Below are 17,047 nucleotides of genomic sequence, written 5' to 3' on the forward strand. Positions count from 1 at the left end.
GAGATCACGTGAACACCTGCCTGAACGCGCCTTAACGGGAAAGTATGCAACGCCAGAGCAGCTCCCCATCCTCCAGCTCTCGGTCGGGAAGGCAGAGGCTGGAGTTTCCTCTAGGCATGCGCAGTAAGGTGGTCGAGCGGCCCGTCAGGCACTGCGGTAGGCGCCCTGGGGCTGGCAGGACCCTGACCCCAACATGGCGGCGCCCAGCGAAGTGGCCGCATGCGCAGTAAAGTGGTCGCGCGGACCGTCAGGCACTGCGGTAGGCGCCCTGGGACTGGCAGGACCCTGACCCCAACATGGCGGCGCCCAGCGTAGTGGCCGCATGCGCAGTAAGGTGGTCGGCCGGCCCGTCAGGCACTGCGGTAGGCGCCCTGGGACTGGCAGGACCCTGACCCCAACATGGCGGCGCCCAGGGAAGTGGCTGCGGCATCCTCTGCCGAAGCTGATGGTGAGGGCATCGCCTTTAGGATGTGGCTGGACGAACGGTTGGAGGCGCTCGGAGTTGATCAAGCCGTGTACGGCGCTTACATCCTGGGTGTTCTGCAGGAGGAGGAGGAAGAAGAGAAGCTGGATGCTCTGCAGGGGATCCTCTCAGCTTTCTTGGTGAGGAGCCCAGACACATTTCTTCAGTCTCTAGTGGGTCCTTGAGAACTCCAATCGGGACGTCTGCCGCTACCTAGGATCCTGGGGGGTTTAGTGATCTCACTTGGGAGAGGTATGCGCCTACTCTAAGCCCTAAGTGAAGGAGTTGCTACAGGTGCAAAGAGAGGAAAAGCTTTATCTTCTTTTTGGGGACGGGACCCTCTTGGGATGCCTGCAGGAGAGTTGAATGAGTATTCTGAAGGCAGTGAAATGGTTCAATGGAAGTGTATCATAAACATCTAACGATCAATTTCATCCTCATCCGTTAACAGTGTTAAGAGGGTGTAATGATGTACTCTTGGGAGACAGATGTCTGTCTTGAGACCAAAGCCTGCAGGAGGTGCGCTCCTATGTTGGAAGAATGAGTAAAAAAAAAGCAAGGTGGTGGTAAAACTACTGAAGCATATATTGTGCTTGGTCTGTAAAGTATTTGATGTCGTTGTTCGTTGCTGTCGAGTCGGAACTGATTCATTGAGGGAAGCTGAATATCAAATTTAATAATAGTAGACCAAATGCTGTATTGGGAAATGAGGGAAGCTTAATACAAGCTGAAGGTCACCTTGTGACACTGGGGCATTCCCTAGGAGTCAACATTGTTCTTAGTTTGTGTCAAATGAATCCCTCCCTCTTGAGATTAGCATAAAGAGGAACTTGGCCTTATCTGTAAAAGACTTCACCATTATCCTTTGTTTTTGCTTTGTACTTCCTTGTGATTTTACTTTGCTTACCTTCCTTATGATTCTAAATAAATACTCAGAGAAGCATGGCTTGGGGCCTCAGTCATGGGAACTGTTGGCCCCCTATTTTTTTTTTTTAAATTATTTTATTTTATTTTATTATTTTTGTGTGCATGTACCGTCAAATCAGATCTGACTGGTACAGGAGGAGATTGTCCCTCCTTCCCCGGCAGAGCATCTGGTGGATTCGAACCGTGCGCCTCTGGGATTGTAGTTGCAGCTCCTTGCCACTAGGCCACCAGAGCTCCCCTTGGCCCCCTATTTTTCACACTCTCTGTTCTATATCATTCCTGGTAGTCGGTCTCATTATTAATAATTATAAAATTATTTCATTCTTTGGGACCCTCGGTCTGCAACAACTCATAGCTGACCCCCCAGCAGGTTTTCAGAGGCTGTAAATCGCTTCTGATTGTCTCCCTTGGAGCAGCCGGTGTACGTGAACACACAAATATTTTGGTGAGTTCACTGCGCCCAAGTGGCGAAGTGATTTTGTGTTGCCCAACACTCTTAACGAAAAGAAGCTCAAGAAATTAAGAATTTTATCTCCAGTGATTTGAGGTAGGATTCTAGAACACTTTTGTAGTTGGGAGCAAATAATGATAAATAAAAGCTTTCTATTTTTCTCTTTATACCATCTATTAGTCCTTTTATTGATTCATTCATTCATCACATTTTTATTGTGAGCTTTTTGTTTGTCGAGCATTGCCCTAAGTGCTTGAGATCCATCAGGAAGTAAAACAGAAGTCCCTACCCTCTGTTCTTTGAGTTCCTCAGAGAACAAAACAGGCTGTGTTTTTTTTGTTGTGCTTTTCCCATCTCCCCATCAATAAACTTTATGCTACTATATTAGACAGTGCTAAGTGCTATGGGAGAAAAAAAATCAAGACATCACAAGTGGATCAGGAGTGGAGCAGAGGGATAAATTGCCATTTAGAGAAGTCATGATGTTACATATTTTGACAGCTATTGCAGAAGAATTTCATGAAACAACATATGATCAAGAGCCTAGGGTGATGAAGGAGGAAGTTCAAGCTGCTCTGAAGGAATTGGCAAAAAACAAGGTCCCAGGAATTCATGGAATATCTCTTGACATGTTTCAGCAAATAGATGCTGCCATTGATGTACTCACCAGGTTATGCCAAGAAATCTGGAGGACAACTGACTGGAAAAGGTCTGTATTTATTCCCATTCCGAAAAAAAAAAGTGACCCAATAGAGTGTGAAAATTATTGAACAGTATCACTAATTATACACACAAGCAAGATCCTGCTGAAGATTACTGGAACAGTACATCAGCAGAGAACTGCCAGATGTGCAGACTGGTTTTAGAAGAGGCCATTGCACTAGGAACATCATAAGCTAATATTAGATAGATCTTGGATGAAAGCGTAGAGTACCAGAGGAATGTCTGTCAGTGTTTCATTGACTAGGCAAAGGCATTTGACTGTGTGGATCACAACAAATTGTGGCTAACTTTGAGAAGAATGGTAATCCCATGAAACCTGTATTTGGACAAGGACACAGTAGTCAGAACAGAGCAGGGAAACTACATGGTTCAGGATCAGGAAAAGTGCTTCAGTGATGCATCCTGTCTCTGTACCTTTTCAGTCAGAACAGATCATTCAGGAAACTGGACGTTATGAGGAGGAATGTGGCATCAGGATTGAAGGAAGATTCATCTACAACCTGCATTATGCAGATGACACAACTTTGCTTGTTGCAACTGAAGAGGACATGAGGCGATTGCTGTCAGTGGTCAAGAACTGTGGTCTCATATGATCTGAAGCTAAATGGCAAGAAATCAAAGATTCTCATCATTGGGTCTATTGGAGAAGAAATTGAGATTGTTAATAACTTTAGCTTGCTTGGTTCCACAATCAACACTCTTGTCATCAGGAGCCAAGAAATCAAAAGGCAAATTGCATTGGGAAAGTCTGCTGTCAGAGACCTCTCTAGAGTACTGAAGAGCAGTGATATCAGTCTAGAGACTGAGGTTCACCTGATCCAGGCCATGGTCTTTGTAATTACTTGGTATGCATCAAACAGTTGGACAATAACTAAGGATGATAGAAGAAGGGTCAATGGTTTTGAGTTGTGATACTGGAGAAGAGTGTTGAACATTCTGTGGACTGCAAGGAGGACAAATAGATCTGTCCTAGAGAGAGTGAAACCAGTTTGCTTCTTGGAGGCAAGGATTTTGAGGCTCTGTCTCACATACTTTGGGCATGTGGTCAGAAGGGACCAGTCCTTGGAGAGGGACATCAGTCTTTGAAGGGTGGAGGATAGCACAGGAAAGGAAGTCCCAGAACGAGATGGATTGACTCAGTGACTGGAGCAATGGGATTAGGTCTGTTGGAGACCATGGGATTGGCAATAGGATAGGGCAGCTTTCAGAGCTGTGAGTCACAGGTGACAACAACAACGTCGAGATATCAGCTTTTAAATCATTAGTGTCATGAAACCAGGAACTGTTCATGATTCACGGAGTCTCATTCATCTTAGTGCTTTGGATATAACAGGCACCTCTGGATGAATGAATGAATGAATAGGTGTACATTTAACTAAGTGGTTTAGGCAAGGGGACTGACTCCTTTCTCCAGGAGCTGTTTCTCTTTTGCCTCTCCACTTCTTAGCTGTACTCCCCCCCCCCCCCTTTTCTCATCTGCTTTCCCATCCTACCTGATTCTCCAAAGATTACAAGAATTCAGGGCCAAAGAAGTTCTGTTGTGAAGTTAAGGGTTTATTGTTCAAAATGGCTTTCCTAGCCATTGAATTTGACTTTGCCATGTGGATAGGCAGGAATACACATATCGGGTGTGTTAGCCTTTCCACAGGGGATTGGCTAGTTTCACGACTAAATTGAGTAGATCCAGCAGCAGAATAGGAGAAAACCTTAACCACCCGTGAAGAAGAAGCAAGAGAATGCAGCATGTCCTTAAAGGTCAGAGATTCTTGTGCCAGTCAGACCAGGGGCTACAGGACCAGCAGCTATAACAGCCTCAGTGAGAACCAGAGACCTGATGTGAGATGGCATGGACCCTGGAACCGCTACCCCATGGAACAAGAACTAGGAGCCTTTGCCCAAGTTTATTGGATAACTGTGGGGGTCGGCAGGGAGCCATAATTGGCAAGACTGAGAGCTTTGTACCTGGCCTAAAGGTGCGAGGCTCAAGGCTGAGGCATCTGTGATCATATTTCAGAAACTGTCCTGACTGTATTCTTTTACTAACCTGAGTTACAGCCTTTTGACTTCCACAATATGGTACTGTGTAGTCTGTGAACTATTGCATCAGAGTTTGGACCCGGGAAAATAGTAGTAAGATTGGTGCTTAAGTAAACAGAGGCGTAAGAGTGTGGGGGGCATGTCTGACTCCTGGGAATTGATTTGATGGTGTTGACTGTGACAGTTCTCATATATGAAGTTGGTAAAGGTCAGATACGGCTGTCCCCAAAAGGCTTTTGCTCTTTTTCATGTCTGTATTTGGCACAGGTGCTAGAAATAGAGGTTGTGTTGGAGTGTTGTCTGGAATCCTTTGCTAAGAGCACATAAGGATGCTTATCGTAGGTCTGTGTTCTGACACCTTGTGCAGATGCCCCATTTAGATGCCTGGGATAATATAGAGTAAGAGCCTGAGCCTGATAGACCAGACTGACTAGACTCTGGGTCTGACTGCTTAATCCCTTTATTATTGTGACTTCTTGGGAGTTTTTTAATCTCTATGCCCTGATTGTCTCTAGATTGAGACTAGTAATGGTACTTACTTCGGAGGACTGTTTTAAGAATTGAAATTTCTCATGTAAAATATTTAGAATGGTGCCTAGCACATATGAAGTACTTATTTAATGTCGGCTCTGCCAATTTGCACTGAGGGGTTGAATGTGTCAATGATAGAGGTAGTCATAATGAAGACAAGGAAAGACTCCTATTTGTTGGATGCCTGCTTTTTGGCTGGGGAGCTCTGGTGACCTAATTAATAGGGAATTGTGCTGCTTACCCAAAGACCAAACTTTTTCAGTGGTTCCAGTCCACCAGTGGTTCTCCAGGAGAAGCAGAGGCATTGCATTCTCTCCTGTGTGATTTACAGCCTCAGAAACCCAGTGTGAGAGTGTCAGCTATGAGTCTGTTCTGACTCCGTGACAATGAGTGTGACAGTTTATGTTTTATTTTTTGCCAAGTAGGGTAGGCACTATATTCTCTTGTAATCCTTCCTAAAATCTTGGGAATATATGAGGCTCATAGAATTAAGATTTGAACTTAACATGTCTGACACTAAAGCCAACATCATTTTTGTTGTTTCATGTGTGAGAAAGGAGATTGGTTGGTGTGTAAAATATGAATACTTATAGAAAATGGAATGGTTGGTATTGTTATGTGTGTTGAGTGACCTGTGATTCATAGTGACCCTATGTATGGCAGTTCTGAAGACCACCTGTCCTGAGCCATTCTCACTGATTCTGACATACTTATCCCCTTTGCCCCAGTTACTGTCTCAATCTATCTCATCTGGGTCTTCCTCTCCTGTGCTGTCCCTCCGCCCTTCCAAGCACGTTGCCCTTCTCCAAGGACTGGTTCCTTTTGGCCACGTGTCCAAAGGAATCCTATTTATCTCCTTTTTTTTTTTTCCCTATAATTATATTTTATTAATTTTCATAAACATTTACAGAGATTTTGGGCTTCCACTCATTCATTGTTGCACTATTCTCTCTACCCTCCTCCCAGTTTGTTCTTGTCCAAATGCCACAGTGCTTGTCAAAGCCAGTTCTGATTAATCTTCTTTGTCAGTGTATCCTTTGCCATTCCCTATCACTCCTCCCTGAGAGAGACTTCACCCTGAGTCATAAGGAAAAGGGGACGGCGTATTCTCTTAGCTACTTCCTGCTGAAAAGGGACGCTGTGGGTTTCAGGGTGAAGATCTTCTCTCACTACTCTAAAGGGCCCCTTTGGCAGTAGGAAACACATAGACTATTATGGAGATTGATTTTGGAATTCAGATGCACTCTTATTGATTGTGCTTGGCTGTACATGTACATATCCTTCAAGATGTATCATGGGGGTGTTGCAACCTAGAAGACACAAATTTGACTAACAAGTTATAAGTACATGAGTCCAAAAATTATGGAAAAGTAAAAGAAAAGATTCTTTCATTGTTTTACAAACCCTCCCCCAGGTCCCCTCCACCATGCAGCCCTCGCTCTAGTCTCCTGTGATGACAGAAATACCCAGTTACATCTCTCTTTTAGACGGTTCTCTCCCTCCTCTGTTTCAGTGCAGTATACATTATTGAACCCATCTTACTCAGTGTCTCCCTAACCCCAAGGACAGTCCCATTCTACAACAGTGGCATCATGTAATATTTGTCCTTTTGTGACTGGGATATTTTACTCAGCATAATGTTCTCCAGAGTCAACTATTTTGAATAATATTGCATGAGTTCCTTGTTTTTTAATGCAGCATAGTATTCCATTGTGCGAATATACCACAGCTTCTCTAGCCATTCGTTTGTTGATGGGCACTTAGGTTGTTTCCAACTCCTTGCTATTGTGAACAAAGCTGCAATGAACATGGGTGTGCATATATCTGCTTGGATGTCAGCTATGGTCTCTTCAGGGTATATTCCCAGTAGTGGAATTGCTGGGTCAAATGGTATCTCTATTTGCAACTTTTTGAGAAAGCGCCATACTGCTTTCCACAGGGGTTGCACCATTTTACACTCCCACCAACAGTGAAGAAGGGTTCCAGTTTCTCCACAACCTCGCCAGCATTTGTTGCTTGCTGTTCTGTTAAATTTTGCTATTTTGACTGGGGTGAAATGATATCTCATAGTTGTTTTAATTTGCATCTCTCTTAGGGCTAGGGATTTTGAGCATTTCTTCATGTGTTTGTTAGCCATCTGAATGTCGTCTTCGGTGAAGTGCCTGTTCATATCCTGTGCCCATTTTTCTATTGGATTCTTTACCTTTATCTTGTTGTGGTGCTCAAGTATTTCATAAATTCTGGATATAAGTCCCTTATCTGATATGTTATTACCGAATACTTTTTCCCAGTCAGTGGCTTCCCTTTTTACCCTACTGGAGAAGTTTTTGGATGTGCATAGGGATTTGAGTCTTAGAAGGTCCCACTCATCTATGTTATCTTCTCCTGGTTGTAACTTTTCCAGGATACTGGGAAGACTGTTTATGTTGTGGATTAGGACTTCTAGTGTTGTTCCTAGCTTTTCTGTAATGAATTTCATAGTCCTTGGTTTTAGTCCTAGGTCCATGATCCACATTTATCTCCTTTTTTATCATGTATCAGTAAGCTCATTTATAGATATGTCCCAGCATGAAGGTTGATAAACCTGGGAGGTTGATCTGACTAGAGTGTGTCTTCCAATGAAGGTTGGAGATATTTTTGCCAAAAGAGTTTTACTCCAAAAGAATGAGGATGACGTTGACCTTGTGGGAATCTCTTCTCCTGGAGCTGCTGGCAGGATTGAGCAGGTGCTATTGACCTGGAAAGTATGGGATTTTAGAACAGGCACAGTTTTCCTTCTGTTCCTGCAGCTTCAGAAGAGAAGTTTCCTGTTTTATTGCTCAACAAGCCCTTTTCATGATTTCTTCCCAACTACATGCCATCTCCTCATGCTTTTTTCAGCTTGCTATTTTTTTTTTATCACACTCTAAGGAAATTATTTCTTCTTTTTCAACTAGGAAGAAGACTCCTTGCTTAATATCTGCCGAGAGATTGTGGAACGATGGACAGAAACTCAGAATGTTGTCACCAAAGTGAAAAAAGAAGGTAGAGTTGGAGTGTCTTTTGTTGTCTTTTGTCAGTGAGACTGGCTCAGGATAGGGCAGGCTTCAGAGCTGCTGTACTTAGAGTTGCTATGAGTTGTAGGCGACTCGACGCACATAGCAGTAATAGCCAACCATTCCATTTTCTATAAGTTTACATATTTTGCTTTTACTGTGCAATTCCCCCCTTCCCATTTTTTCCTTTGGAAATGCAGATAAATCAAACTGGCAATACCAGCAGCTCATTTTAACTTTTCATTCAGTGTTATTTTCCTTTTCATCTTTTAGTCATCTTTTTATCTTTTTATTTTTTTCCAGTTGAAAGTAAACCATTCTCTTCATTGCAGTTTCGACTTTATTTTTGCCTTTTACATTTTCTTTACCTCTTTTAGTATTTGCATTGCAAGTGTATATCGTGTATCTTTCCCCCAACTTCCCACTTTTCTATAGTCATATATTGCAGTACAATTATGATTAGACCTTTTATTTTTTATTTCGCTAAAGCCTTCACTCTTTAAAATGGATATGAAGTGGGCTGATATACATCATGATTAGGATGACAGATTTGTTATATAATATTCAAATCTTGAATCAAACTTGAAAATAGGATTTGTTCTAGACTGGAGCGCTGGTGGCATAGTCTGTAACATGTTTCTCTGTTAATCTAAAGGCTATATACCTCCAGTGGTTCAAATCCACTAGCAGCTCTGTGGGAAAAAGATGGGCAGTCTCTTCCCCTTAAAATTTATAGCCTCAGTAACCTGATGGAACATCACCATGAGTTGGAACTGACTTGATGGCAGTGAATGAGAAACGGCAGCTTTGACTGTCCCTTGACATAGTTAAAATTAAATATTAGTGCCGTCATGGACCAGTTCCACAGAAACATCTTTAGTGTAGGGACCTAGGCAATCAAATGTCTTTGAAAACCCTGCAGATAATTCTAATGTGCATCCAGATTTAAGAACCTACTCTATGTGATTGAGAATTGACAACATAGTGGTTGATTTTTTTTAATTCTAAGCGTTTTTCCTGATGAATTTATAAACATGAAAGCCCACCTTAAATTGGTTGTGTATTCCTTCTTAAGTTTCTAGGCTGAGAGGGAACAAAGTTGCATCTTTGGAGACTTTAGTTCTAATATGGTGCTTTTCAATATCCTATTTATTTTTAAATGGCAGACCTGTTTTTATTGTATGGGAATTTAGGCAATCATAATATGTAAAAGAAATAAAAACAGGGCTCTTCTGATGATGGATCAGTGATGCCAGTGACTTTAGGCCATCACTGCCCACATGGATTAGTGGGTCAGTGAACTTTGTTTCTCTTCTGTGTAACCTGTTGTCCTTCCCTTCCACTGCGTCCCAGATGAGGTACAGGCGATTGCCACCTTAATTGAGAAGCAAGCACAGATTGTGGTGAAGCCCAGGTTGGTGTCAGAAGAGGAAAAGCAGAGAAAAGCTGCCCTCCTGGCCCAGTATGCTAATGTCACAGATGAAGAGGAATATCCTTTCCTGAGTCTCAAAGCAGAAGTGTGTGTTAGTTCACAGTGAGATTTGGCAAGTTTTCAATGCCCCTCGTGAGCTTAATTTCCCTTCTACACAGTAGGGATATGGCCCTTTATGGGTGTGAGGAATGATGTTGAGTTCACACTAGACTTAACATTTTGAACATAAAATCAATGCATTTCTGAAAATTTTAGTGTAAAGCAAATATTACCATGATTATGGATCTTGTATATTGTTTTCAGAAAACTGAAATTTCTTATCTCTTTATCACACCTGTGTCATTCACTGTCATATGTGTAATCTCTTTTATTTTTTCCCAGTAGATAAAGTGAGGTACAAAGAAATGAATCATTTTCTGATTTTTAAAATAATCAGAAAAAAATTAAAAAATCAGAATAAAAATTAAAAAATGATCATTTTTCATCTGAATCATTCAGAGAATTAGTGGCAAAATTAGGACTAGAATCTGGATACTTTGGGATACTAAATTTGCACCACCAGAAAAAATCTGTAGTTTGAGTAAGAAGTGTTACTGGCAAGGGCAGGTCTGGTCCCTGTCAGCTTGGAAATGCTTGGAGTAGGTGGCAGTTCCCTCTAGTTTTCCTCCTTGCTCTCATCGGCACAGTTGTACGTCTAATTGCAGAATCTCACCCCTTTGCTAGGTGATTTGGCTGTGCTTTGTCTGGACCAGGCTATCTAATTCAGTAGATCTGGCATGAGCCTAGGAATCTGCATTTCTAACAGATTCCCAGATGGTTCTGAGAAAACATATATTAAGAACCACTCTTTTTAGAAATTCTCTTGCCACCTTACAATTTAGAGATAATGTGACAGTCCACCCAGGCCAGCTTGTTTCTTTGCAGCTTTAAGGACTAAGGCTCTGAGCAATCATCCTTTAAAGAACGTTTAAAGATGAATCTCTTGGCTTTCCCCTTTGTTAAATATGAATTGGACTGACACAGTAACTGTAACAGCTGAGATTATGAACACGGCACAGGATTGTCTTATATGTGTATAGGGTCCCTGTGAGTTGGAGCCAACTTAATGGTACATAACAGCAATCTCCCGAATGTTTCCTTATGTTGGATTTGGCGAGGCCAGCCTTTGTTTTTTCTGTGTTTCCTTAACGTCACTTACTGAAGCAGATGAGAAGGACGATCCAGGTGCCACGACAATGAACCTTGGTTCTGACAAATGTATCCTTCTCTGTGTCCACTCCTATGTGTGTCTCCATAGATCCTCTTGAAGGTCAGTTTTTATTTGCTGTTCTGTTGTTACGAGGGCTCTCCTTACATCCAGAAGCTTATGTGTGATGTCAGCACTGGAAGCCCCAGTCCTAGTTTATTTAGCAAGAACTTTCCCCAAAGAACACATGTTAACATATACTGTGAAGGGAGTAGCTTGTGAGGAAGATTTCTAAGGGAAAATAAGAATCTAAACTCCCTCTGTATAGCTCTAGTTGCCTTATACTCTTGTATTCAAAACAATATGCAAGTCTTAGTCTTTGTTCTCAGAAACTTTAGAATTTCTTGGGGAGAGAACACAAAATGGAAATTTGAAACAGGTTAATAGTGTGTGCTTCCTGAGACATACATACTGTCTACTAATAATTTAATAGAAGCTTTCTTTTTTTTAAAAAAGAAATTATTATTATTTTTTCTGTGTGGACTGTCAAATCAGATCTGACTGGTACAGGAGGAAATTGCCCCTCCTTTAGCAGAGCATGTGGTGGATTCAAACCGCTCACCTCTGAGACTACAGTGTAGCTTCTTGCCACTAGGCCACCGGAGCTCCCCTAGTAGAAGCTTTCTGTAAAAGGTAATTTTAAAGATCCACCACTCACCTTCCTTTTTTTAAAAAAATATTTTTATTATTATTAATGTTAATGAAAATTTGCAGAGACTTTGGATTTCCATTCATTCATTGTGCCACTCACCTTCTTAAGATGAAGAGTGTGTTGGATTACCAGAAAAGGGGAGTTTGTTAAGACACAAAAGCAGAAAACGTCATGTTTTAAAAGTAGAGCTTGGCTAGGATAAACAGGTGTTTATTTAGAGTCATAAGAAATGAGAGATAAAAGCTTTTGGTGTTTTGTAACTGGTTACATTTACTATTTTACATCTTATAAACTCAGAGTTCATAAGTGTTAAACATAGATTTTTTCCATAACTCAGAGAAAAATTTTGTAGGGTTAAATTGACAAATAAGGTTAAACAAGTACTTTAATATCACCAAACACATAAAAGTTTCACCGTTTGCACTCAATATTCACTAAACCTGGCCTGGCTCCAATTCCTGGCTACATGGATTTATTCTAGAATAAAGTTTCATTTCAATGAAGTATTTTAAAATTCAGGTTTAGATAAATTTGAGATTTTTGAGAGACCGTTTTCAACATTTTAGCAGTTGTATTGGTGACTTTAGGATTTCGCATCAGGCCAATAAAGAATGATTTATATATGTATATATATATTAGTTTGCATATAAACATTCATATACATTGTATTTTGTACACTTTGTGTTTTATACACTCATATACATTATATAATTGCCATTTCTCTATGCTTATTATTTCCAAGCTCCCACTTGAACCTTTCCCATTGTTCACCTCCAACCCATAATGAATGCCTTTTAGGATGTGGAGTAGGAGGAACACATTTCAGGACTTGGTATGTAGCTTGAGGACAGTGAGAAGGAAGAACCTGACCTGTATCCTGATCCCTTAACTCACCTGTAGCTCTCTTCCGAAACACCAACGTGGAAGATGTCCTCAATGCCCGAAAACAGGAGCGAGATTCACTTCGGGATGAGTCCCAAAGGAAGAAGGAACAAGACAAGTTGCAGAGGGAGAGGGACAAATTAGCTAAGCAGGAGCGCAAGGAAAAGGAGAAAAAAAGGACACAGAAAGGGGAGCGAAAACGATAACCATGGCCCAGTCTCTCCTCCCAAGAACTTGCTCACAGGGAGAACTGGTTATACGCATGTATTTAAGAGAAAAGAGAGAACATTGCAAAGTGGTTTCCCAAGGCATTTCCCCTTTTGTTTACAAGGTCAAAAGGAAAATCACACATACTTCTAATTGTAAGATGTGCCATATCAGTGTGATATAAGTGATCGGATTATTATAGTTGATATCTTTACCAAAGATCTGGACTGGAGAAATCTTTTCTTTTTAAAATACAAGTCCTCTTCTCCTTTTGACCACTTTTAATAAAGTCTTCCCTGTCACTTTGGATAAACAGCAGGAGGATTCAGAAAGCTAACAACTAACATTTTTCATCCTGAAGGAGTAGAAAGATCGCCATTCCTTCCCATAGATAAAAGAGTGCAGGTTGTTTCAGAGGCAGTGCTCAGCTCTACACATGAAGTTGTTTGGTGGCTGAAATAGAGAAGAGCTCCTCCTGGATCCAGATTTTATGTCATGTGGCAACAAACTAGGAAAGTGAAAAGTTGTTTAGGGGGTTGTTCTAGAATTGAGAATGAAAATGAAGTCTCAGCCTATGAGTGGAGAAGGAGTAGCTTTTTAACTAGAGTTGTTTTTGGTTTTGTTTTTTGTTGGGTTTTTTTTTCCATTTAGGCTGTGACTTTAAGAAGGATGCATTCTTATTAGTGCAAGAATATCATTGTTAGCTGTTCTGTTGTGGTTTTAAATATGTCTTTTTATTTTTTCTACTAGTTTATTTACAAAACTTGAATACAAATTTGAACAAATTCTTTCAATTTCCCTCACCCCCCCATCAAATTGTACAACCCAATGATTAACCCCCCTCCCCTGCACATCCACATCGCTCTGCTTCCAGCCTCTCCCACGCCTCCTGGATCCTTATACTCATTCTACAATAATGGCTTTATACAATATTTATTCTTATGGGACTGAGTTAGTCACTCAGCATAATGCTCTCCGCTCCCTCCCAAGTTAGGTAATAATTTACAAAGTTATTGCTCCTGCGTGCTGCATAGGATTCCATTGTGTGACTGTACCATAATTTTGTAATCCATTCATTTTTTTAAATCATGAGGCTTCTTCAGTGCTGATAGATCTTAATCTAACTTGCCAAAAAAGCTTATGAAAATAAAGATCTGATAATTGTGCATTTAGAGAAACTAGAGAAGTTGCCCTTTTAAGGAAGAATCCCTGGAAGTCTCTGCTAACACACATACTTAATAGTGTGCATAGTAGGCACTCAACAGATTTACAGAGTAGATAATATTCTCCTTGGGAGAGTGAATAGCTTTCCATTCCCCCTTTTGTCATAGGCCACATTAAGTCTTAAACAAGGCCTTTCTCTACTTCCAGGTGCCATGCTGTCAAGCTTGAAGAGTGCAGTTTGACTGATGAGATAGAAAGTAGCTCATTCTAGAGGTTGGCAACCAGTTGTCTGCAGGTCAAATTTAGCCTGGCCTGTTTTTGTATGGTACAAGCAAAGTCTGTACATTTTTAAAGGGCTGGTTTTAATGGTTTCTTCTTTCTTTTAAAAAAAGGTAAAACAGACTATCTGTGTGGCTTACAAAGCCTGAAATATTACTTACTCTTTACAGACAGTTTGCCAACCTCTATTTTGTATCATTAACTGGGAAATTAACAGTAAATTTTACAGTTGTGCAGAAGATAAAAAGATGCATGGTTTAGGAAAGGAGATGTGTCTTACTTCTTCATATATACTCCTACAGCCATGACATTGCCAAAAACAAACTCCATCTTTTTAAATAAATAAACTTTATTTAAATTGCTGTCTTCTGATCTGATTTCTTCCAGCTATTCATGTAAATGAATTCTATAGGAATATTCATTTAAGAATGTTTCAAACTGTTAGGTGCCCCTAAGTCAACTACAGCTCATAGTGACTTTATCCTGTACCATTGCCATCAGCTTCATCATGCTCAAATCCTAGTATTCGTTTCAGTGCTATTGAAAATACTTCCAGAATGTTCTTACATCAGGCAAATTTTAAAAAGGCCATATTTTCTATGAAAGGAGCTCTGTAGCTTTAGCTGCTAATTAAAGTTGGGTCAAATCAAAGGGAACTCTCCATAGGAGAAAGATGGGCATTCTCTTGTTAAGAGATCCAAGAAATTGCTAAATGAAGCTGAATCAGCTTAAAGCAGCGGGTTATTTTACTTGTGTTCTATGGAAGGAGCCCTGATAGGGCACCAGTTAGTTAAGTGCTTGGCTGCTAACCCAAAGTTTGGTAGCTTGAACCCACCAGGCGCTCCCTAGCAACAACATTTGGCAGTCAATAAAGAGTATATTGAATGAATTTATTAAAATTTGTATTTGAATTCTGTAAACTATAGAAAAATAAAAAAAGTATATAGCCTTAGAAAATGTATCACTTACTCAAGTCATTGCTATTGAGTTGTAACCAACTCAGCTGACCCTCCAACAGGTTTTTGGAGGCTGTGAATCAAATGGGGATTGCACACCTTTCTCCTGAGGTGCTGGTAGATTTGAACTGCCAGAGGCGCAGCCTTTTAGTTAGTTAGCACCATACTATCTTACAGATTATACCAACAGAACTCCCACAAAACCCCTGTAGAATAGTTTTACTGTCCTATAGGGTCCTATGAGTTGGAATTGATTTGATAGAGTATGTTTGGTTTTATCTTCTGTTAAACTGATATTTTAGGCCAAATTCAGATTTCAGTTCTGACAATTCTTAAAGCAGCAAAGCTTGCTATTAAAGTCGGAGAAGCACTGATTTAATTCAAGGTCATTCTTTTTCTATTAAAAAAAAGTATGCTGAATTATTTTGCATTAGAAATGGTGGAATATTAGTTTCACTACAATTTTGTGATCATTTTGTAAAGTCTTTGTACATTGTGTTTCAGTATAAAAGGATCATTCTTTAGAATGTGAAAAATATGGATAAACAAAATTCAGAATTATTCACTGGGTAATTTAGTAGTATTTTAAAAATTTTCCATGCACACCCATGTTTATCGCGGCTTTGTTCACAGTAGCAAGGAGTTGGAAACAACCTAAGTGCCCATCAACAAACGAATGGATAGAGAAGCTGTGTTCTAGTCACACAGTGGAATACTACACTGCATTGAAAAGCAAGGAACTCATGCAATATTAAAAATAGGTGACCCTGGAGGACGTTATGCTGAGTGAACTTTCTCAGTCACAAAAAGACAAATCCTGCATGGTGCCACTGTTGTAAAAGAGCACTGACCTTGAGGTTGGGGGGAGACTGAAAAAGATCGGTTCAATAATGTATACTATATACATTTGACTGTGTGGATCATAACAGACTGGCTGACTGAGAAGAACACTTGATCGTGCTAATGCGAAACCTATACTTGGACCAGGAGGCAGTTGTCAGAGACAATGCAATTGGCACAGGACAGAGCAGAGTTTAGGGCTGTTGTACATAGGGTCGCTATGAGTCGCAGGCGATTCGACGGCACATAACAACAACAACAACAACAACAATATTGAAACAGATGAGAGAGAAAACTGTTTAAAAGGGAAATGTGATTAGGTATTTTTGTCATGACAGGAGTCCAGAGTGAAGGCTGCATGGTGGAGTGGACCTGGGGAAAGGGATTGTAAAACAATCAAAGAATTTTCCTTTTCCAAGTGTACTGGGGGGAGGGTTGCGAGGGGAGAAAAGTGCAAGAATGAATGAATGGAAATCCAAAGTCTCTGTAAATTTTCACTGAAATTAATGTTAATTGTTAAGTGCTGTCGAGTCGCAGGCGACTCATAGAGACCCTATGAAGGAGAGTCCTCAATACTTGGCTGTCTCTCATCCTCTCCAGGTTCATAGGGTTTCCGGAAGCAAGCTGTTATGGAAGTGGTTGCTACTCCTCCTTCCAAGCTTGTTTTGATTGGGGAGCTCCACCCCACTCTCTGTCTGCATTGAATAACCAGCCATAATGCATTTGACACATCAGTGTTACAGTGTTCAGCCTCACAGCAATTGTACACCAGGACTATATGACCTAGAGGAATGTCTGAACAAAAACAATGAAAGACAAGCCCGAGGGCCGCAGATTAAAAGTCACCCACCTTTGGCTTGGTAGCATTGCCTTCCATCCACTGGGCCAGCTGATCTCTCTCTATGTTGATGTTACTGTTAAGTGAAATTAAAAAAATTTCCCCCTAGTTTTTGTTAATGAACTGGTAGTTCATTTCTGACCACTGGCATGTAAAAGACTTCATTAGAATTTTAATTTTGAAATTAAAGCAAATCTAAGGCAACCAAAATATGACTTTGAGTCTATCCCACCTGAATTTCAGAACCATCTCAGGAAGAGGTTTGAGGCTTTGAACACTAATGAGCGAAGGCCAGATGAGTTGTGGGAGGATATCAAGGGTATCATCCAGGAAGAGTGCAAACGGCCATTGCAAACACAGAAGAGGAAGAAAAGACCAAAATGG

The 17,047-nt window shown here is 40.7% G+C and overlaps 1 protein-coding gene across 1 annotated transcript; it reads left to right on the forward strand.

Moving 5' to 3' along the window:
• The first annotated feature begins 399 nt into the window (after window positions 1-399).
• Window positions 400-12,585, forward strand: CCDC43 (coiled-coil domain containing 43). Its single transcript, XM_006897834.1, has 5 exons — window positions 400-603; window positions 8,069-8,156; window positions 9,521-9,656; window positions 10,798-10,856; window positions 12,398-12,585. The coding sequence occupies exons 1-5, from the start codon at window positions 400-402 to the stop codon at window positions 12,583-12,585; spliced, it is 675 nt and encodes a 224-aa protein (XP_006897896.1).
• Window positions 12,586-17,047: the final 4,462 nt, after the last annotated feature.

This window comes from Elephantulus edwardii, unplaced genomic scaffold (genome assembly GCF_000299155.1).
Source record: "Elephantulus edwardii isolate Elephantulus edwardi_28Jun2011 unplaced genomic scaffold, EleEdw1.0 scaffold00216, whole genome shotgun sequence".
In the NCBI taxonomy this organism is placed as follows: Eukaryota; Metazoa; Chordata; class Mammalia; order Macroscelidea; family Macroscelididae; genus Elephantulus; species Elephantulus edwardii.